At 38.7% G+C, this 24,254-nt stretch overlaps 1 protein-coding gene across 6 annotated transcripts in view; it reads right to left on the reverse strand.

The window, feature by feature from the left end:
- Positions 1-24,254, reverse strand: part of PHACTR2 (phosphatase and actin regulator 2) — a 294,737-nt gene that overhangs the window by 154,757 nt on the left and 115,726 nt on the right. The window contains exon 1 of one of the 6 annotated variants that reach the window (XM_010362620.2): positions 2,323-2,567. The exons of 4 other annotated variants lie outside the window; for them this stretch is intronic. In XM_010362620.2, coding sequence (XP_010360922.1) covers positions 2,323-2,368 — 46 coding nt within the window. In that variant the 5' untranslated portion in view covers positions 2,369-2,567. Of the gene's footprint in view, positions 1-2,322; positions 2,568-24,254 lie in introns of those variants that run through there. One more of the 6 variants, XM_030928877.1, reaches the window with a different exon arrangement.

Raw genomic sequence — 24,254 nt, forward strand, 5'->3', positions numbered from 1 at the left:
AGCAAGCTAACTTCTAGCCTATAATGAAGATTTTTACAAAAGGCCAAATTGAGCGATAAGTATGAATAATTAAACTCTGTGCTACTGATTCCTTTGACTTAAACAGATTTTCACCCACTAAGCAATTAAGATGAGAATCATCTTTAATACTGTAATCCTAAGCAGCTGCTCCAGACTTAAACAACTATTCGATGGCTAAGATCAAACAAGGATCTTCACACCATCTGTAAAGCCAGAGTTAAACAGCTAACAAGGAGTGAACAAAATACCTGGAATAGTAGAGAGTTTGACAGTCTCAGACTCAGAAAAATACAGACAAGAATATAAAACTCAGCGAACGTTATTTTATTTTTTACTTTTTATTTTTATTTTTTGGTTTTCACTTAGAATCTGATGACAAACCTTCAGGGAAACGGGGTAGCTCTAATAGACTTAGAGACACTGGATACCACGAGAAAATTGTTCTGCTTTTACAATACCACAATTTAAGTCATAACCATTGTCATCCCTTAACTGAAAAATAAAAAACCCTCTATTTATGATGTATGGATTGGTCATTTCAATTCATACACATTTGTAATCCACAAAACTGAGGACCTGCAATTTAAGTATAACACCATTCTGTGAGATATTTCTCTGAATTATCTTCTATGATAAAGCATAACTTTTTGTTTAAAACACTTTTTACTTAAGTAGATTACAGGTTCTCATTATAATCAGTCATTTGATTTGGAATTATAGCAATCCGTGTGTTTTTTGCTGTACTGGGTAAGAGGCAGGGAGTCTCACTTCAGGATTTTATTTGCTTATTAGACATCATTTATATAGTACTCCTTGATTTTTATTAAGGCAAAATTTGCTTTTCTAATATTCACTCGAATAATATTTTGTGATAAAAATCACTAAATTCAGGACAATACTTTCTGTATACCTCTCGCATTGGAGTACTGATTTAATTCTATCTTTGCCGGTGCACAAATTTAAAAATATAACCCTTCCTTGAAATGAAAAGAAGTCTCACACTACTTTAAGGTAAGACAAAGGAAACCGAGTCTTATTCGCACAAAATAGTTTTACTAAATTTAAAATCCTACTCAACCCCTCCCCGCAAAAATCTCTCGAAAAGCTATCAACATGAAGTCTCTTTGATGTTCAGAGCTGCAGCCATGTCATTAATGGTAAAGAAGGTATATTCTGATTCTGATGTCTCTTCTTTGCAGAGAGGTCTTCTGTGATATTAACAGAAACCTCAGCAAAGCTTGTGGTATCTCAGGGAGTGAAGCTGTGCTACCTAAAGAAACCCACTGGGTATAAAGTGGGGTGGGAAGTTGGAATGACAGAATGCTATCTAGCTAGACATCCTGAGGCAGATTAAAAAACCTTCCTCTGTGCCCTGTCATTTCCTTTCAGCAAGATCCTGTTGATGTTTGCACAATTTCAAAAGTGTATCAAATATCTCAACGAACGACATAAATGGTTCCTTTGAGTTTTATTTTTAATCGTTGATGGAAAAATATCAAAATAGTACCTTTTAAATTTATTTCCTTATACAATCTCAAGTAACACCACCAAACAGTTTTTTTTTTTTTTTTTTTTTTTAATCCCTACACTGCTGGGGAAATGCCAGACGCACCTTCCTTCCCTCTTTTTGTTTAAAAAAATGGAAAAAAGAGACTTTTAAAATAGAGCATTAGAACTCAGACACGTTACACACGTTTCCATACAACTAACTTTAGTCCTGGAGAACTAAGTTCATGAGATATGTTTCCCTAAATGTTATAGCTGCTGTGTCTATTATAAACAAAACAAGTCTCATTTGAAACAATTACGCATTTCGGGGGTAGTTATTAAGTATTCAGCGTTTTGCCAGGATAAGGCGATCAGCGCTTCTACTCCAAATAACAAACCATAAATCAGTTGACAAGCTTGAAAGCATTCATTCCTAGTCTGCTCATAAATACTGAAAAACCTGTTGGCATGTTTCTCTTGCTCTCTAAGTTTCGCGTTTTTAAAAACACAGTAATACGCAAATGGCGTTTCCCGTAAGTTTCTGGCTCCGAAATAATTTGGATACAAAGCCACAGCGAAGCACCGCGCACAGAAAAATGGAGCCTGTGCCTTTAAGGTAAAATCGGCTGGATCCCAAAAGGCATTCCTCTTTCACGACAAAGAGTTTGGCGAGCGCTACCTCTGGGGTTTCTCCGAGGGACTTGGCGGGTCCGAGCGGAACCCGACCAGACGACTAGCCCTGCCTGCCCGCGGGCCCCGCCGCCAGCCCCGCGCCCGCGCGGCGGGAGCGCATCGCGTGCGCCCGGGACTCACCGCTGCCGGGCTGCGGGGACAGCGTGGACACCGAGGTCTGGCCCATGACTGGGGTCGCAGGGCCAGGTCCAGCGATCACGCGGCTCCTTTGGTCCTTCGATCATGGGTCCGCTCCCAGCCAGACTTCCAAGCGTTCATGTCCCGGCCTGTGCCGAGCGGCCAGCCGGGTCCCCTCACCTTCTCCCCCGCGCGGGTCTCCCAGCCCGGCCGGCCGCAGCCGGCGCGGCGGATCCTGCCCAGCGGATGCCTGTCATTCCTCTATGCAGATTAGCTGGGGTCAGGGGTCACGGGGGAAGAAGGGGGGTGAGGGCGATAGGGAGGGGAGGAGGGGGAAGCGGGGGGAGGGCGCAGGAGCAGGGGATGGGGGAAGCCCCCGACCGGCCCCGTCGCACCCGCACCCCCTCAGGGTGGTAGGGAGCTCAGGCTTTCAGGCTACTCCTCTTTAACTTAAAAGGTTCAAAGTCAAATGATCCTTAAGGACTACAAGAAAAGGAATTAAAGTATTTAGTCACGGTACTTAATTTAACAAAATTTCTTTCTTAAAAGTTATTTCCTTCCTTACATTCTATTTGCAGTATTGCGGCACTCTCATGTCCCGTGTCCATTTTTTTTTTCTCGTTTTAAAAATTACCTTCCTTTTAACAAATATAATTTTTTTTAAAAAAAGCATTAATGTCCTTAATCAGGCCCGACAACAAATCTAAATGATAGGTCTATGTGTGAGATCAACAAAGTATACTGTTTGCTGTCTCCTACCTGAAACTCTGGAGTGCTCACCTCTCCTTTATTCAAAAGAATTACTGTGAAATAAAGTGATTAAAATACACAAAAGGGGAAAAGAACTATAACAAACTTGAAAGGTGAATTAAACCCTTCTATAATATCCTGTTAAATCTCAATTTTCTTAAAAATATGAATACAAATAAATATCCTTCATATTTACAATTGATGATTAGTATGATAAGTAATCTACATACTATATATACAATGTGTGTGTGTGTGTATATAGATATACAGTATATGGAACATCTATATTTGGTGCATTAGATTGGATGGTGATTACTGGATGTGTTCATTTTATGAAAATTCATTGAGATGTCTAAAATGATGTGTGCACTTTGCTGAAGGTATATATTTCATTAAAAAGTAAAAAATACCAGAAAGTGCAATATATTTAGGTCATTTACCACAGCTTTCTGAACTAACATGAAAATCATTTTTTTCTAAAATTTTTATTATTAAGATTGTGCAGACCTTGTCTGATTTTTTTGAAAGACACTTGTCTGTTTCATCATGGTTAATTAAGTTGCCCTATCTTTTTCACACCCAAACAGCCCACCCACCACTGTGAGGAAGATCTTTTCCCTAGAACAGTGTGATCCCTTATCTTCTTCCCTTTGCCTAATTCACTCTTAAGAAACACCGATTTTTTTTTTTAATGAAATTGAGGATTTAACCAAAATGTGAGTTCTAGTTAGGGCAATAAAATTAATCCTAACTACACTTCCTTATAAATACAAAAATGTGTCTTGGAAACACATCCCACCTGGGGAGCTAAGCGATGAGAGTAAGCAATTATAATGGCTGGCTCCTCCAGCTCTTTGCTTTGAGTTCCTGTAAGAAAAAAAAAAACAAACAAAAGTGGTTAAAGGTAAGTTAAGAGGGAGAATGACTCACTCTTCCTTTTGACAGAGCCTATCTGATAAAGGGAGGTCACTGATCAGAGGAAATACACAGTAAATTTTGCATATTCAAATTATGTAACTATAATAATTTTTAAATACTGATAAAAGTTAAACTTTGAGGTTGCTATCATTTCTTCTTTTCCTCAAGAAACGATAGTATATTTCTATTACTTCTATAAATTCTTATTTCAAAGATCAAGGAAGTGCACTTTAGTTCCAGTTTTTCAGGATTTGCTTAATACAGCTATATTTACCTTATTCAAGACCTTTCATGATTTGCTAGTTAATGTAATCTTCAGCCTCATCTGGGATTCCTATAATACCCCAACCAGGTTATGCAATTTTCTCTGAAACTCTCCCAGTTCCATTACATTATCCTTGAAGCATGTCAACCACAACTGCAGGAAGTGTGCATTAAGGTTTCTTTCTAAGAGTGGGACGGTTCTTGTTCTTGGTTTCTAGAGCTGCTGATGGGGCTTGGCATTTAAGTGGCCTTTTTTATCACAGCTAACAAGTTATACTAATAAATATAGAAAACGTCTACAGAAATCTCTAAATTTCATTTCTAGGTTGTAACACAAAGGTTAGAAATTACCATTTAACAAGAGAATGTTAAGATAATTTTCCCCCAAATTGCCTTACTCTTGCCATATTAGAACTCACACAGTTTTAAGAGTTCTGGGTGTTAATTCCATGGGTTTATAGTTTAACTCTGGAAACATTAAATGTCATCTGAAAGGTATGGACATTTCTCTGTATACTACCTCTCTCTAGGGAATTTATTTATTTATTTATTTTTTATTTTTTATTTTTATTTTTATTTTTTTTTGAGACGGAGTCTCGCTCTGTCGCCCAAGCTGGAGTGCAGTGGCCGGATCTCAGCTCACTGCAAGCTCCGCCTCCCGGGTTCACGCCATTCTCCTGCCTCAGCCTCCGGAGTAGCTGGGACTACAGGCGCCCGCCACCTCGCCCGGCTAGTTTTTTTGTATTTTTAGTAGAGACGGGGTTTCACCGTGTTAGCCAGGATGGTCTCGATCTCCTGACCTCGTGATCCGCCTGCCTCGGCCTCCCAAAGTGCTGGGATTACAGGCTTGAGCCACCGCGCCCGGCCGGGAATTTATTAAAATGCTAAGCAAGATTAGTTTCAATACCTAACTCTGAGGAAGCTATCTATTTGTAATTCTGCAGCATTTATCCCATTGGTCCCACTCTTTGTTCTCTATTTTTAAACCAATCTCTTATCTAGTGATATCCTGGTAAATGCTTAACTGGTTTGGGCTGGGGGTGAGGAGGCAGGAGGTGGCCTCAGACTGCTTTGTTTATTGTGATGTAAATACTCCTGCAATGACCTGTTCTACAGGCCTCCAACCAGCTAGCGAAACTAATATCAAACAGCTTGCAGAATTCCTTGAAATGTAACAATTTGACCCGCCAGCCTGTGTAAACTGCCTTCAGCACACCACTACTTTTCTCTGTTATAATAATGCCGCATTATATCATACCATGGCTGAGTTTGAGGAATAGCTTCTATTTAGCCTTCCTAAAAATATAGACTAATGGCATCTACTGATTTTTTCCACGGAACACTCTAAATATTTTTCAAGCTCTGAAAGAACTACTGTGATTTATTCATTTATTTCCAGAAAGAAATTAAAGTAAGTGAATTAGTGAGACAGAATTTCCCCTTCTGAAAGCCAGTGTGCCTTTATGACAAAAAGTTGTACTTATTAGGTTTTCAAGCATTCTGCCCTATAACACAGACTTCACTGGCTTGTCTGATGTGGGAAGTCTTCGCCTCACCCACCTGGGGTACCCAAAGTGACACTTGCACTCCTCCTGGATGGAAGCCACTCTATCTATTAGGTAAAAGTTAAAGTGGACATAAGCCTAAACATTGGCAATCCGGACCATTTGTGAGAAAATCCTTTGCTAGGTCAAAGTCCAAGTGGCAGACATACAACTTGGTGCCTTTAGAGAAGATGGTTTACAATTACTACAGTCACCACTATCAAATCCTGTAACTTAGGTTACTGCCAGACTTTTCCAGGCAGCCAAATCTAGCATGGAGCAGGAAGAAGAGGGAACCTTCCTCAGAACACAAATGCCATGTCTACTAATCCTGGAGGTCTCTGCCTTGTCCAGATGCTGCCAGCTGTGTGAGGACTCATTTTGAGACACCAGCTGTTAGGGATGGAGTAATTATGGTGGGAGGGAAGGGGTAGGCAGAGTCCCAAGAGATGAGATGGTTGATCAGAACAGCAGTGACCTGGGAGGCAACAGTGGTTGATAGTGGCCATATACAAGCACATGAAGATTACATTAATTGACACCCTTATTTCTGGATTTGACCATAAACATCCTGCGAATTAGTGACATTTCCTTGGCTAATGGGAATTATAGCCATAGAAAAATTCTTTCTTAATGGGAAGGAAATGAATTAAAACTTAGCAGTTCTGCTAATAGGATACTAAAAACTGATATGCAAAAGTTGTTTTAACTATTCAGTTAGTTTATACTAGAAGATCTTCTGGTTTTTAAAAACTTTGTATTTCTTCAAAATTTGGTTACATTTTGTAAGAGTCGGCTTACTTAGAAAAATATAAAAAGCGAATGGGAGCTTTACTAGATATTCTAAATTCAGTGAAAACTGTATATGTAACTAATGTTTACTTTGTAAAATGTTACTCTATAGAAGTTGCAACTAAATGGCTACTCTATCTTAGATTTTAACAATTCTGAGAGATGCTGGTTTTAACAGGATAATGCTAAAAGACAAAGGAAAGCTTTTGTTAAGGAAAGAATTACAACTTTGCATATTCTAGTTATATTAAGCATCCGTAGAAGACCACATTCCACAAGTATTAGAACAGGAAGCAAACCTGAAAGACAGGCTTTTCTATCCTATTGTTCTCATATTTTCATGTGATTTATTTCCTGAGTTTTCCTTCTTCTGCTTGCTCAAGCTAAAAGGATTAACAAAATACCTAGCCTCTGCCTCACCCCGCATGAGTCTCTGCAGAGGCGGGGTGTGGCTCACGTGTGCTTACTTACTGAGTGAGCCCCACAGTTGGAAGATTTATGCTGGAAAATAAAGACCTCAAGGGGTGGTGCTGGAATTTCCTTTTCCAAAGACATTCTCCCTACCCAGGAAGGAAAAGTGTCTTTAATTTTGCTCTACTTCATTTCATAAGCAAAACAAAGTACTCATCCATAGTATTAAAGCTCCAAAAATTGCTATAAAATGAATAATCTTTAGTTTATTCACCAAAATCTAAAGAGAACAGTCCTTAAAGACATCTTTTATATGACTGCCCAATTTACCCAAAATAATTGCTTCCAAATCTTTGTTTTGTTAACCATCACATCCATCCTTGCAAACTAACAAAATTTGCCTGGCAAATAGAAGGTACTCAATATGTAGATGATAAATTAAAAATAACCATTTATGTTATCTCCTTAATGATAACTTCCAAGTATGGACAAAAAAAAATCTGGGAATACATGTAAAATTTTGGTAATAATATAGTATGTTGATTCCATAGCAAGAGAATATCAAGTCTGTCGTGACTATAAATTTTCTTTTGTATGCCACTCTGAAATAATCATCTACTCATTCAACTAGAATTGACTGAGGACCTCCTATGGGCGTGGCACCTCTGGCACATGGGCATAAGGAAAGTGAGGTATGGACTCTCCCATGGCGGAGTTCGTAGTATGGGTACAGGGTGGGGGGTGGGGTGGGTGTTGCAGCCTACAAATATATGATCCTAACAGTGGAGGAACAGAAAAGTCCTTCCTCCAGCTGGGAGTGGTGACTCATGCCTGTAATCCCAGCACTTTGGGAGGACCAGGTGGGCAGATCACCTGAGGTCAGGGGCTCGAGACCAGTCAGGCCAACATGGTGAAACTAAAAATACAAAAATTATCCGGCTGTGGTGGCGCACTCCTGTAATCTCAGCTACTAGGGAGGCTGAGACAGGAGAATCGCTTGAACCCGAGAGGTGGAGGTTGCAGTGAGCCGAGATTGCGCCATTGCGCTCCAGCCTGGGCAACAGAGTGAGACTCCGTCTCCAAAAAAAAAAAAAAAAAAAAAACGACAACAACAACTAGTTTGTTCCTCCAATTGCTAGGGGTGCCCAGTAGGCTGATACAGAAGGCTCTGAACTTTAGCAAATTACTAAATACATATTTTTGCCATACGGAGGTGCTCATTCATTCTGAAGTTGCCCCAAGACTGTGAAGTGCTTCCTGAGTTAAAGAAAGATTAAATTCTAATAGCATGTGGTCAGAATTAACTGTATTTGTTTGTTTGTTGCTTGCAGCTTTTTTGTCTTTCTCTTTTTTTTTTTTTAATTTTGAGACAGGGTCTTGCTCTGTGGCCCAGGCTGGAGTGCAGTGGTATAATCATTGCTCACTGTAGCCTTGAACTCCTGGGCTCAAGTAATCCTCCCACTCCAGCCTCCCGAGTAGCTGGGACTACAGGTGCCTCCCATCATGCCCAGCTAATTATTTGTATTTTTTTTTTTTAGAGATAGGGTCTCCTTATATTGCCCAGGCTTGCTTGTAGTTTTTTGAAGAATAAGTTATGGACCCTGAACTGTATCCATTTCAAGCAAACCATTCAATGAATTTTAATAAACATGTAGTCCAACCAACAGCACAATCAAGTTTCAGAAAACTTTGAGAACCCTCAGGTACTCCATCATGTTCTTTTGCAGTTAATTCCTGTTTCACATCCTTATATCACCCCTGGCATTAGGGAACTGCCAACCTGTTTTCCATGTCCATAGTTTTGATTTATCTAAAATTTCTTACAAATGGAATAATATTATATACAGTTTTTTTTAATCTGGCTTGTTTCATCTAATGTTTTTGATATTCATCCATGTTGCTCTGTTTTATCTGTATTTTGTTCCTTTTTGTTCTAGGTTGCCTTCCATTGTATGGCTATACAAAAGTTTGTTTATCTATTTACCAATTAATGGGCATTTGGGATGTAACTATATTTCACTGTATTCCTGCTCTATGAAAAGACTTTGGGTCTATATTGTGTTACATATGTGCTAGTTCTGTATTAATAATAACTCACTGATTGGTTCACCATTCACTCAGTAAATATTTATTATGCATCTCCTTTGTACCTGTCTCTGTTCTAGGTACTTAGGAGATAGAATTGTACAAAATACAAAAACCCCTGCACTCATAGAGCTTCCATTCTAATGGAATGACAGAAAATAAGCAGTAAACATAATAAACCAGTAAACTTTATAACAACTTAGAAGATGAAACGTGCTATGAAATACAGAAGAGTAAGAGAGGTTGGACTGGCATGTAGCGGTCACAGTAGTCCTCACTCAGAAGATAATGTTTAAGCAAAAACACGAAGGAGGTAATGGAGTTAACCATATGGCTATCTGGGGAAGAGGTGTTCCAAGAAGAAAGACCCAGTTAATATAAAGACAGGAGCATGGCGTGTGTTTGAGGAACCCAGGGTAAATGGGGTGGTTGGAGTATATAGAATAAGAGAGGTAAAGATGAGAAGAAGATTATAACCAGGTAGGACCTTGCAGTTAACTATAAAGACTTTGGGCCAGGGGCGATGGCTCAGACCTGTAATCCCAGCACTTTGAGAGGCCAAGTTGGGTGGATCACGAGGTCAGGAGTTCAAGACAAGCCTGGCCAACATGGTGGAACCCCATCTCTACAAAAATTAGCTAGGCGTGGTGATGCGTTCCTGTAATCCCAGCTACTCGGGAGGCTGAGGCAGGAGAATTGCTTGAACTGGGAACCAGGAGGTGGAGGTTGCCGTGAGCTGAGATTGCGCCACTGCACTCCAGCTTGGAATACAGAGCGAACTCCATTTCAAAAAAAAAGAACCTTGGCCTTCTTCTTCTCCAAAGAATCACAACTCCTCACGAGGAAGGCAACAAAAATGGATAGAGAAATAGTTTGATGAATTGATAGAAGTAGGTTTCAAAAGGTGGGTAATAACAAACTCCTTCAAGCTAAAGGAGCATGTTCTAACCCAATGCAAGGAAGCTAAGAATCTGGAAAAAAGGTTAGAGGAATTGCTAACTAGAATCACCAGTTTAGAGAAGAACATAAGTGACCTGAAAAACACAGCACAAGAACTTCGTGAAGCATACGCAAGTATCAATCGCCAAATTGATCAGGTGGAAGAAAGAATATCAGAGATTGAAGATCCACATAATGAAATAAAGTGTGAAGACAAGCTTAGAGAAAAAAGAATGAAAAGCAATGAACAAAGCCTCCAAGAAATATGGGACTATGTGAAAAGACCAAACCTATGTTTGATTGGTGTACCTGAAAGTGACAAGGAGAATGGAACCAAGTTGGAAAACACTCTTCAGGATATTCAACTTAGAAGATGAAAAGTGCCCCAACCTAACAAGACATGCCCACATTCAAACTCAGGAAATACAGAGAACACCACAAAGATACTCCTCAAGAAGAGCAACCCCAAGACACATAATTGTCAGATTCACTAAGGTTGAAATGAAGGGAAAAAAATGTTAAGGGCAGCCAGAGAGAAAGATCGAGTTACCCACAAAAACAAGCCCATCAGACTAACAGCGGATCTCTCAGCAAAAACCCTACAAGCCAGAGGACAGTGGGGGCCAATATTCAACATGCATAAAGAAAAGAATTTTCAACTCAGAATTTCATATCCAACCAAACTAAGCTTCATAAGTAAAGGAGAAATGAAATCCTTTATAGACAAGCAAATGGTGAGAGATATCACCACCAGGCTGCCTTACAAGAGCACCTGAAGGAATCGCCAAATATGGAAAGGAAAAACTGGTACCAGCCACTGCAAAAACATACCAAATTGTAAAGGCCAGCGACACTATGAAGAAACTGCATCAACTAACAGGCAAAATAACCAGCTAGCATCATAATGACGCGATCATATTCACATATAACAATATTAACCTTAAATGTAAACAAGCTAAATGCCCCAACTAAAAGACACAGATTGGCAAACTGGATAAAGAGTCAAGACTCATCAGTGTGCAAAGACACACACAGGCTCAAAATAAAGGGATGGAGGAATATTTACCAAGCAATTGGGAAGCAAATGAAAAAAAAAAAAAAAAAAAGCAGGGGTTGCAATCCTAGTCTCTGATAAAACAGACTTTAAACCAACAAAGATCAAAAGAGACAAGGCTATTACATAATGGTAAAGGGATCAATGCAACAAGAAGAACTAACTATCCTAAATATATATGCATGAAATATAGGAGCACCCTGATTTATAAAGCAAGTTCTTAGAGACCTACAAAGAGACTTAGACTCCCACACAACAGTAATGGGAGATTTTAGCATGCCACTGTCCCTAATGGACAGATCAATGACACAGAAAATTAACAAGGATATTCAAGACTTGAACTCAGCTCTGAACAAAGCAGACCTAATAGACATCTACAGAATTCTACATCTGAAATAAACAAAATATACATTCTTCTCAGCACATCGCACTTATTCTAAAATTGACCACATAATTGGAAGTAAAACACTCCTCAGCAAATGTAAAACAACAGAAATCACAACAAACTCTCTCTCAGAACACAGTGCAATCAAATTAGAAGTCAGGATTAAGAAACTTACTAAAAACTGCACAACTACATGGAAACTGAACAACCTGCTCCTGAATGACTACTGGGTAAATAACGAAATTAAGGCAGAAACAAATAAGTTATTTGAAACCAGTGAGAAAAAAGACACAGCACACCAGAATCTCTGGGACACAGCTAAAGCAGAGTTTAGAGGGAAATTTATAGCACTAAATGCCCACAGGAGAAAGCAGGAAAGATCTAAAATCAACACCCTAACATCACAATTAAAAGAACTAGAGAAGCAAGAGCAAACACATTCAAAAGCTAGCAGAAAACAAGAAATAACTAAGATCAGGGCAGAACTGAAGGAGACACAGAAACGAAAAACCCTTCAAAAAATAAATGAATGCAGAAGCTGATTTTTTGAAAAGATTAACAAAATAGACCACTACCAGACTAATAAAGAAGAAAAGAGAGAAGAATCAAGTAGACACAATAAAAAATGATAAAGGGGATATCACCACTGATCCCACAGAAATACAAACTACTATCAGAGAATACTATAAACACCTCTATCCAAATAAACTAGAAAATCTGGAAGAAGTGGATAAATTCCTGTACACATACATCCTCCCAAGACTAAACCAGGAAGAAGTTGAATGCCTTAATAGACCAATAACAAGTTCTGAAATTGAGGCAGTAATGAATAGCCTACCAACCAAAAAAAAAAAAAAAAAAAAAAAAAAAAAAAAAAAAAAAGCCCAGGACCAGACAGATTCAGAGCCAAATTATACCAGAGGTACAGAGAGGAGCACTATTCCAGACAGCAGAAAAAGAGGGACGCCTCCCTAACTCATTTTATGAGGCCAGCATCATCCTGATACCAAAACCTGGCAGAGACACAACAAAAAAAGAAAATTTCTGGCCAATATTCCTGATGAATATAGATGTGAAAATCCTCAATAAATTCTGGCAAAGCAAGTCCAGCAGCACATCAAAAAGCTTATCCACCATGATCAAGTCAGCTCCATCCCTGGGATGCAAGGCTGGTTCAACATATATGCAAATCAATAAATGTAATCCATCACATAAACAGAACCAATGACAAAAACCACATGATTATCTCAATAGATGCAGAAAAGACCTTTGACAAAACACCCCTTTAGGCTAAAAACTCTAAATAAACTAGGTATTGATGGGATGTATCTCAAAATAATAAGAGCTATTTATGACAAACCCACAGCCAATAACATACTGAATGGGCAAAAGCTGGAAGCATTCCCTTTGAAAACTGGCACAAGACAAGGATGCCCTCTCTCACCACTCCTATTCAACATAGTATTGGAAGTTCTGGCCAGGGCAATCAGGCAAGAGAAAGAAATAAAGCATATTCAAATAGGAAGACAAGAAGTCAAATTGTCTCTGTCTGCAGATGACATTACTGTATATTTAGAAAACCCCATCGTCTCAGCCCCAAATCTCCTTAAGCTGATAAGCAACTTCAGCAAAGTCTCAGGATACAAAATCAATGTGCAAAAATCACAAGGAATACTATACATCAATAACAGACAAACAGAGAGCAAAACCATGAGTGAACTCCAATTCACAATTGCTACAAAGAGAATAAAATACCTAGGAATACAACTTACAAGGGATGTGAAGGACCTCTTCAAGAAGAACTGCAAATTACTGCTCAAGGAAATAAGAGAGGACACAAACAAATGGAAAAACATTCCATGCTCATGGATAGGAAGAATCAATATCATTAAAATGGCCAGACTGTCCAAAGTAGTGTATAGATTCAATGCTATCCCCATGAAGCTATCATTGACTTTCTTCAAAGAATTTTTAAAAACTACTTTAAATTCCATATGGAACCAAAACAGAACTTGTATAGCCAAGACAATCCTAAGCAAAAAGAGCAAAGCTGGAGGCCTCCCACTACCTGACTTCAAACTATACTACAAGGCTGCAGTAACCAAAACAGCATGGTACTGGTACCAAAACAGATACATACACCAAAGGAACAGAGAAGAGGCCTCAGAAATAACGCCACACATCTACAACTATCTGATCTTTGACAAATCTTACAAAAGCAAGCAATGGAGAAAGGATTCCCTATTTAATAAATGGTGTTGGGAAAACTGGCTAGCCATATGCAGAAAACTGAAACTGGACCCCTTCCTTACACCTTATACAAAAATTAACTCAAGATGGATTAAAGACTTAAACGTAAGACCTAACACCATAAAAAACCTTGAAGAAAACCTAGGCAATACCATTCAGGACATAGGCATGGGCAAAGACTTCATGACTAAAACACCAAAAGCCATGGCAACAAAAGCCAAAATTGACAAATGGGAGCTAATTAAACTAAAGAGCTTCTGCACAGCAAAAGAAACTCTCAGCAGAGTGAACAGACAACCTACAGAATGGGAGAAAATTTTTGCAATCTATCCATCTGACAAAGGGCTAATATCCAGAATCTACAAGGAACTTAAACAACTTTACAAGACAAAATCAAACAACTCCATCAAAAAGTGGGCAAAGGATATGAACAGACACTTCTCAAAAGAAGACATTTATGTGGCCAACAAACATATGAAAGAAAACTCATCATCACTGGGCATTAGAGAAATGCAAATCAAAACCACAGTGAGATACTATCTCACACCAGTTAGCATGGCAATCATTAAAAAGTCAAGAAACAACAGATGCTAGAGAGGATGTGGAGAAATAGGAACACTTTTACACTATTGTTGGGCATGTAAATTAGTTCAACCATTGTGGAAGACACTGTGGCAATTCCTCAAGGATCTAGAACCAGAAATACCATTTGACCCAGCAATTCCATTACTGGGTATATACCATGCTACTAGAAAGATACATGCACATGTATGTTTATTGCAGCACTGTTCACAATAGGAAAGACTTGGAACCAAGCCAAATGCCCATCAGTGATAGACTGGATAAAGAAAATGTGGCACATATACACCATGGAATACTATGCAGCCACGAAAAAGGATTAGTTCATGTCCTTTGCAGAGACATGGATGAAGCTGGAAACCATCATCCTCAGCAAACTCACACAGGAACAGAAAACCAAATACCGCATGTTCTCACTCATAAGTGGTAGTTGAATAATAAGAACACATGGACATAGGGAGGGGAACATCACACACTGGGGCCTGTTGGGGGGTGGGGTGGGGGGCGAGGGGAGGGATCACATTAGGAGAAATACCTAATGTAGATGATGGGTTTATGGGTGCAGCAAACCACCATGGCATGTGTATACCTATATAACAAACTGGCACATTCTGCACATGTATCCCAGAACTTAAAGTATAATAAAATAAAAAATAAAAATAGTAACAAAGATTTTGGCTTTTACTGCGAGTGAGATAAGGTTGCAATGACAGTTTCAAACAAAGTAGTGACATGATCTGGCTTTTGTTTTAAAAATCACTGTGGCTTCTGAGTAGAGAACAGAGGAGACAATATTAGAAGCAAAGAGACCAGGAGAAACTACAGGAATAATCCAGACCAGAAATGATAGTGGCTTAAACCAGGTTGGTATCAGTGGGTCTAATGAAATGCACCTGGATTCTGGGCTCATTTTGAAAATGGAACCAATATTCCTTATGGATTGATTGTGGGGTGTGGGAGACAAAAGATGATGGAAGGAAGACTATCAAAATTTTTTTCTGAGCAATTAAAAAGATTAAATTGCCATTACTTAAAACTAGCACAACAGTGAGTGGAGTAGATTTGGAATAGAAAATTAGAAGTTCAGTTTTGAGATGTCCACTAGACTTCCAAGTAGAGAATAAAAACAATCCCATGTGTCACCAAGGGAAAGAACAAATTAATGTACACCTAAACACATCCTAGTGAAACAGAGCAGCAGAAATGCAGAGAAAATTTAGAAAGCAGTAGGCAGAAAAGGCAAATGCCACTTTAAGGAATCATAATAAATCCAAGTCAATGATAGAACTATTTTTTCTTAGTGTTTTGAAGAAGCAATTGTCAACTTAGAATTCTATATCCAGGTAAACACTCATTCACTAAATCAATCATTCACTAAAAGTAATTAATCACTGAAAACATCTACAGGATATTCCTCAGCAAGAAAGAAAATGAACTCAGGCCAGGCGTGGTGGCTCATGCCTGTAATCGCAGCACTTTGGGAGGCCTAGGCGGGCAGTTCACTTGAGGCCAGGAGTTCAAGACCAGCTTGGCCAACATGGTGAAACCCCATCTCTACTAAAAATACAAGACAATAGCCGGGTGTGTACACAGGTGCCTGTAGCCCCAGCTACTTGGGAGGCTGAGTAAGGGGAATCACTTGAACCAGGGAGGCAGAGGCTGCAATGAGCTGAGATTGTACCACTGCACTCCAGTCTGGGTGACAGAGCAAGACAGTGAAAAAAAAAAAGGAAAGAAAGAAAGAAGGGAGGGAGGAAGGGAAGGGAAGGGCGGAAGGAAGGAAGGAAGGAAGGAAGGAAGGAAGGAAGGAAGGAAGGAAGGAAGGAAGGAAGGAAGGAAGGAAGGAAGGAAGGAAGGAAAGAAAAAAGAAAGAGAGAGAGAGAAAGGAAGGAAGGAAGGAAGGAAGGAAGGAAGGAAGGAAGGAAGGAAGGAAGGAAGGAAGGAAGGAAGGAAGGAGGAAAGAAAATGAATCCAGAGGTAAGGGTGGTATGCAGGAAACAACAGTGAGCACAGAAAGTGAGGACATCATGGTGAATTTAATAAACTATTGGATCTGCAAATGAGGAAGTAGTGAAGTTTTAACATGTATGTTAAAGTCCTGATTTTGATCAGGGGAAAGATACGTGTACTAAATAACTTTAAATTTTGTTAGAAAAAGTAACTGTTTCAAATAATAAGAAAGATATAACTATAAGTTTCCAAATCAGGAAACAAAAGAAAGGGGATTAAAGAAAGCTTCACTAATTCAAATAATGTGAAAATGAAAGAAAAAAATTGAAGAAGAGCATGCCTAAAAATATGACACAAATTAAGATGGTCAATGTTAAGTCCAAATTAGTAATCTCAATAAATATGAAAGGAATAAGCTTTTTTATCTAATGACAAAGACTAAAAAATTGTAAGCAGCAGAAACACAGTACATCTCTTTATCTATCATTTTTAGAAGACACACCCCAAACAGCAAAAGCTGAAAATAAAAGTATGAAAAATATTTACTAAGCAAATTCTTACCAAAAGAATATTTATAATCTCAATATTAATAACAGATAAATTAAAACTGAAGGTAAAATAACAAATAGCATAGAGGGACCTATTATACAGTGTAAAGACAAAAATTATAATCTAACAGGATGTTCAAATTATTATCTCATATACCCCGACATCAGAACCATATATAAAGCAAAAACTAACAGAATTACAAGGATAAATCGGCAGATCCACAATAATACAGAGAGATTTTTAACATACCATCAAAAACTAATAGATCACGGAAACAAAATATTTTTAGGGTCATGAATTTAAATAATCCCATTGACAAGCTTGATGTAATAGACAAACACGTGTAGAGACTTGTACTCAAGAAATGGCAATGGCAATTGTACATTGATTCAGCGCTAGATCATAATAGAAATCTCAATAAATTTTATTTATTTATTTATTTATTATTATTTTTTTTTTTTTGAGACGGAGTCTTGCTCTGTCGCCCGGGCTGGAGTGCAGTGGCCGGATCTCAGCTCACTGCAAGCTCCGCCTCCCGGGTTCACGCCATTCTCCTGCCTCAGCCTCCTGAGTAGCTGGGACTACAGGCGCCCGCCACCTCGCCCGGCTAGTTTTTTTGTATTTTTAGTAGAGACGGGGTTTCACCGTGTTAGCCAGGATGGTCTCGATCTCCTGACCTCGTGATCCGCCCGTCTCGGCCTCCCAAAGTGCTGGGATTACAGGCTTGAGCCACCGAGCCTGGCCGACAAATACTCAATAAATTTTAAATAATTCATATTAAGTCATCCCCAATCTCTGACCATAATGTAATTAAATTAACAATCAACAAGAAAACCTAGCTAAAAACAGAAATAAAACCCCCCCACACACATTTTTAGAAACGGAATAAAACATACTCCTAAGTAACACAATAAAATCCAATTGTAACATAAAATGTTTAGAACTAAACAACAATGAAAGCACTATAAAACATGTAGAATTAAGCTAATGTGGTAATTAGAGCTATATTTAAAGCTTTAATTGCATTTATTTAAAAAAACAAAGCAAGATTTATTTAGGGAAAAATAATCACACAAATGAATTAGGTCAATATTAAACTATTAAAACTAAAAAGGGAAAGAAAAGAAAAAATGAACAGAGTAAAAAGCAAAATGATAAAAACAAGGGCACCAATGAAACAGGATCTTAAAATCAAGAGAAGTGATTCAATGCTTTGGGATATTCAGTACTTCATTCATCCATGGGAAAGGCAAGGGTTCACTCAGTATGTTGAGAGAGTGCTCTGAATCTTTGAATGAAAAATGTAATTGGAAGAACTTAAAACAGAGTTACCATTTGACCCAGAAATACCATTACTGGGTATATACTCAAAGGGAAATAGATCACTATAGCAAAAAGACACATGCACTTGTATGTTCATCACTGCGCTATTCACAATAGCAGAGACATGGAATTAACCTAGGTGCTCATCAGTGGTGGGCTGGCTAGAGAAAGTGTGGTGCAAATACACCAGGGTATACTATACAGCCACAAAAAAGAATGAAATAATGTCTTTTGCAGCAACATGGATGCAGCCGGAGATCATATCCTAAGCAAATTAACACAGGAACAGAAAACCAAATATCACATATTCTCACTTACAAGTGGGAGCTAAACATTGAGCACACATGGACATAAACATGAGAACAATAGACACTGTGGACTATAGGGGGAAAGGAGAAGAATGTGGGTTGAAAAACTACCTATTGGGTACTCTGCTCACTATCTGGGTGCAATACACCCATGTAACAGTCCTCCATACATAGCCCCTGTATCTAAAATAAAAGCCAAAATTAAAGAAAAAAAGAAAAAACTAATTGAAATATAGGTGAAGACAATTCACAATTCAAGATGAAAAACAAAACTGCCTGGTAGTCATAAGAACTGAAACATCCCTAGTAGGAAGGTGAATTTAAATCTTTCTATTTTGCTTTCAGGGAAAAATACAGATGCATTTTTAGTGTTATTTAAAACACTTTCGTTATTCAATAGGTCAGCATTTTATAACTAAAAACAGATGAAGAACTCCTACTCACTACTTATTTTTACTTTCTGAAAAGTAAATAGATATCTGTAATATATTTTATTTGTAGTACAATGATATCTTTAAAACTCCAAATGACATCTTAAGGGAATCACAAACAAAATAAGTAATTTCTTATATTTAACAGGCTTAACTTAAACTCTTCTTTACTTTTATGTTCCTTGTATTTTAAAATAGGGGAAAAAAGCTATAAAGTTATTTCCTAAAACATACTTAGTTTTATTAGAACTTAAATCTAAGAAATGCCTCCAAGTAAAACAGCTCTCTAGGGGAAGTTGTGCATATTGAAGAGGCTTTTTAATATAAAATGGATTTCAGTAACTGCAAATTACTTCTCAATTAGGGAACGTTGACACATTCTCCAAACAGGTGATAAAGATGGGAGCTGAGAAAGGGGGAGGAGCAATGAAGCTTGCAGGTGCTCTGACTTAAACTTTCATCAAAACAAGATTTATTCAGGGAGAAATCATGTAATCACACAATTAAGAAGTAGATATACACAATGTGCTTGGCATATTGCCATTTTTAAATCCACACAGCAATCTCCAATGCAGTGAGGCTCTTTTGCTGAGGGGTTTTCATTCCGCTAACTTTTCCAGGTAGAGAACTTACAATTTTGAGAATGCACAAGGGAAAATTTTAGGTCAGGTGCAGTGGCTCATGCTTGTAATCCCACCACTTTTGGAGCCTGAGGCAAGTGAATCACATGAGGCCAGGGGTTTGGCACCAGCCTGGTCAACCTGGTGAAACCTTGTCTCTACCAAAAATACAAAAATTAGCCAGGTATGGTGGTGCATGCCTGTAGTCCCAGCTACTCAGGAGACTGAGTAGGTTGTCTTTGAATCTGGTAGTAGGAGGCTGCAGTGAGCCAAGATTGTGCCACTGCACTCCAGCTTGGGTGACAGAGAGAGACTATCTCAAAGAAAAAAAAAAAAGAAAATTTTACAAGTTAGAAAAGGGCCCAATATATGATGATAAGCAATCTACCTAAAAGCTTTTTATTTGCAAAATTATTGTTATACTTTGATATATTTATTTGTTTACTTTATAGGATAAAGTGCTCTAGATTTTGTTTTGCTCTAAATATTCTAAAACCCACATGAAGCCCCAAAGATTCCACTGTATTTTAGATTATTTGATTTCTTCTTTATAGATGTAACACATGCAGTGATTTGTTTCTGTAAACCAACACTGAATACTATTTTATTTAACTATATTCATTAATAAAACAGTCAACATTAATATGCATTTCTCACCTGGGTCTGTGACTTTAGGTGATAATTTTTACTTTGTTCCCACCTTAAATATTACCTTACTTCATCTAGAGTTTTTCATTGTATGCAAATCCACTATGAATATTTTACTTGTATTCCATTATTTATGTCAATATAGAAATAGCTAGTACCTGAAAACTGATATGCCATTTGACTAGTGAGACTTTACTTCACAGTTTGCCAACACTGCAGTTACTTAAAATTTATGGGTTATTTTTCTTCCCATCTTCTATTTAGATTTATCTAAAGCCTCAATTCTCAAGCCTCTGTTTGTCTCTGTATTCTATTACCATCTAAGGGACACATCTTTCCTTGAGGTTTTATTTTCGATCTACTTGGGTTGATTAACTCTCACTATCTAGCCTGTACTTCTCCTATAATTTGTTTTCTAAGGAGCGTGCCACTTGGATATTGAGTTCCCTGGGCCCTTAATTTATGTATTTCCATAGCAAATTCCTCAGTGGAATTTATTGTGCAGTGTTTCCTCATTTGTCTTTCTGACTGGACTGAATGTCATTTGGAGGCCATGTCTCATTTACTATTGAAACATCAGCACAGTCAGTGCACGGGTAAGTGTTCAGTAGGTATTTGTTTTATACATGAATGAATGAATGAATGAACCCGATCCACATCAATACACTGTATATGTCTGATATGGTTTGGCTGTGTCCCCACCCAAATCTCATCTCCAATTCCCACGTGTTGTGGGAGGGACCTTTTGGGAGGCAATTGAATCATGGGGGAGGGTCTTTCCTGTACTGTTCTTCTGATAGTGAATAAGTCTTATGAGATCTGATGGTTTTAAAAACGGGAGTTTCCCTGCACAAGATCTCTCTTGGCCTGCTGCCATCCATGTAAGATGTGACTTGCTCCTCCTCGCCTTCTGCTATGATTGTGAGGCCTCCCTAGCCATGTAGAACTCTAAGTCCAATAAACATTTTTTTTTTTTCTGTAAATTGCTCAGTCTTGGGTATGTCTTTATCAGCAGCATGAAAATGGACTAATACAAAGTCTGTGGGTACCAGGAAAAATAGGAAAAGGAGATTGAGGATTTATTGAAAGTATGGAGAGCAGCTTTACTGCTAGGCCTACCAGTAGTAAGCAGTACTGTCAATAGAACACCATTTATAAATGAGCACTTAAGTTTTTTAGTGCAGTAACTGAGAAAACACCAGATCTGAATATTACCATAATGACATTTAATATGTACCTATTAAATACATATATTTAAGTTTTTAGTGTTCCCAGTTAAAGTTCTGTTCAACTTTTCTTTTAATGTTACTGGCCTTTATCTTTTGTTTAAAAATTGATTTGGTCAAAATACACCAGTGCTAAACCTAATCAGGGACATTCATTACCTGACAATTCACTGTGTATGGATGAACAAACTGGAAGGGAGTTCTAGTTTTCTCTGCTTTTGGAGGAAGGAAATATTTGACTAACTGAGGTACTACAATAAATGCTTCTTACCATTGGGAGCATGGTGGACAGATGCAAAACGTAGACCCAGGTAATACACCTTTGTGTGATCCCCTCTCCTTGAGATGGGACATCTGTCTTGCTAGGGGACACTGGCTCTTCACCTGGTTTTAAAGAAGCAAGCTGCCATGTTGTGAGCTGCCACATGGAAAGGACAAGGAACAGAGGGCAACCTCTCACTCACAGCCAGCAAGAAACTGAGCCCTCCATCTGGCATTCTGCAAGGAATGGCATGCTGCCCAGTGACCACATGCATGTCAAGGTGTATCCTTCCTCAGTTAAGCCTTGGATGAGATGACATCCTTACTTACACCCTGACTGCAGCTTCATGAGACCCTGACACCCTCAGCAGAGAGTTTTTGTACAGCTGTACAGTGAATTTGTGCCTTAAGCTAAGTGTTATTACAAAAGAGTAAAAAAGTTTAAAGTTTATAAAGTAAAAAAGTTACAATGAGCTAAGGTTAATTTATTATTAGGAAAAGAAATTTTAAATATAAATTTAGTGTAGGCTAAGTGTACAGTGTTTATAAAGTCTATAGTGGTGTAGGATAATGTCCGAGGCTTTCACATTGACCCACCACTCACTCACCAACTTACGTAGAGCAACCTCCAGTCCTGCAAGCTCCATTCATGGTAAGTGTCCTATACAAGTGTGCCATTTTTTTATCTTTTTTTTTTTTTTTTTTTTGACAGAGTCTTGCTTTGTCGCTCAGGCTGGAGTGCAGTGGCATGATCTTGGCTCACTTCAGCCTCCACCTCCTGGGTTCAAGCGATTCTCCTACCTCAGCCTCTGAGTCACTGAGATTATAGGTGTGTGCCACCATGCCCGGCTAAGTTCTGTATTTTTAGTAGAGACGAGGTTTGGTCTCTACTAAATGTTGGTCAGGCTGGTCTCGAACTCTTGACCTCAAGTGATCCTGCTGCCTTGGTAGCAAAGTGCTGAGATTGCAGGCAGAGCCACTGTGCCCAGCCCCATTTTTTGTTTGTTTGTTTATAACCATTGTGTTGTAATTGTCTGTAGTATTCGGTGCAGTAACATGCCGCACAGATTTGTAACTTGGGAGAAATAAGCTATACCATACAGCCTAGGTTGTATAGTAGGCTATTTCATCTAGGTTTGTGTAAGTACACTCTATGATGTTTACACAATGACAAAATCACTTAACAACACACCTTGCTCAGATTGTATCTCTGTCTTTAAGCAATGAATGGCTGTACTTTATTGAAAAAAATCTGTTAGGAAAAAGAGCCTGAGTGCTGTAATTCATTTTCAAATACGGCACAGTAGAACCTTATTAAGGAGGTCAACTTCAGGTTCAGTTTTAAGTTCATATTTAAGTTTCATCTGAATTTCCTTTGTTATTTTGAAGGTATATTTCTATATTTGTATCCAAATCTATTTTAATATCACATTAGTTGTTGAAGCTCAGGTTAGTCTGGCAGTTTCTGTAATGTTAAACATACACCTACCCTATGACTCAGAAATTCTACTTGTCATTTATTCAGCAGAAATAAAAACATATATCCATAAAAAGACCAATTTAGGAATGTTCATAGCAGCTTTGTTCATAATAACCCCAAACTGGAACAGGCCAAATGTCCCTCAACGGAAGAGTGGGTAAATAAATTGTGGTATGTCCATTAATGGAATACTACTCAGCAATTAAACACTGTGATGTGCTGCCTGGAACCCACCCTCAGAAATAAAGGGATTACTTCCCCTGGCTGCTAGGAGTGCTGCTGGAAGACAGCCCTCAGCTGTCAGCTTTTTATAAGGAGACCTTCCCTGCCTGAAAGCAGCAGCCTTGCCCAAGGTACAACCTTCCTGTAGAAGGAGCCCACATCTGATGCCTGATCAAAACAGGGCAAGCAACAAGGTCCCCACACCACACCTTAAGATAGCTGACAGGCAGTCTCACACCAGGACACCCACTGGGATGCACTAAGGCTGGGGCTGGAGCTGCCTCACAGCTCTATTCCCCAGTCTGCTCAATCTGACTTCTTTCCCTGCCCTTCAAAAGCTGTGGCTTCTAAGAGAACTCCTTTATCAATGCCCTCTGTGTTCATCTCTGTCTCTTCCCAGGGAATACAACCTGGGAGAAACTACTCATAAAACCAAGAAAATGGATGACCTCAAAATCATTTTCCTGAGTGAAAGAAACCAGACACAAAAGAGTACATATTATATGACTGATGAAGTTCCAGGATTGGAAAAACACGTATCAGGGAAGAAATGAGATCAGTGTTTGCCTTGGTGGGTACTGACTGGGAAGGGCATGAAGAATCTTTTTTCAGGGGTTAGAAATATTCTACATCTTGATAGGGGTGTGGAGTGCATGTCTGTATGAAATTGACAAAACTCTGAATTGTTCACTGTATGTACATTGTACCACAATTTTTTGTCTTCTTTACTTAAATTCTGGGATACATGAGAAGAATGTGCAAGTTTGATACATAGGTATACATGCGCCATGGTGATTTGCTGCACCTATCAACCCGTCATCTAGGTTTTAAGCCCCACATGCATTAGGTATTTGTCTTAATGCTCTCCCTCCCCTTGCCCCTGACTTCCCCCGACAGGCCCCAGTGTGTGATGTTCCCCTCCCTGCATCCATGTGTTCTTATTGTT

Source organism: Rhinopithecus roxellana, chromosome 4, assembly GCF_007565055.1.
Source record: "Rhinopithecus roxellana isolate Shanxi Qingling chromosome 4, ASM756505v1, whole genome shotgun sequence".
NCBI classification, from domain to species: Eukaryota; Metazoa; Chordata; class Mammalia; order Primates; family Cercopithecidae; genus Rhinopithecus; species Rhinopithecus roxellana.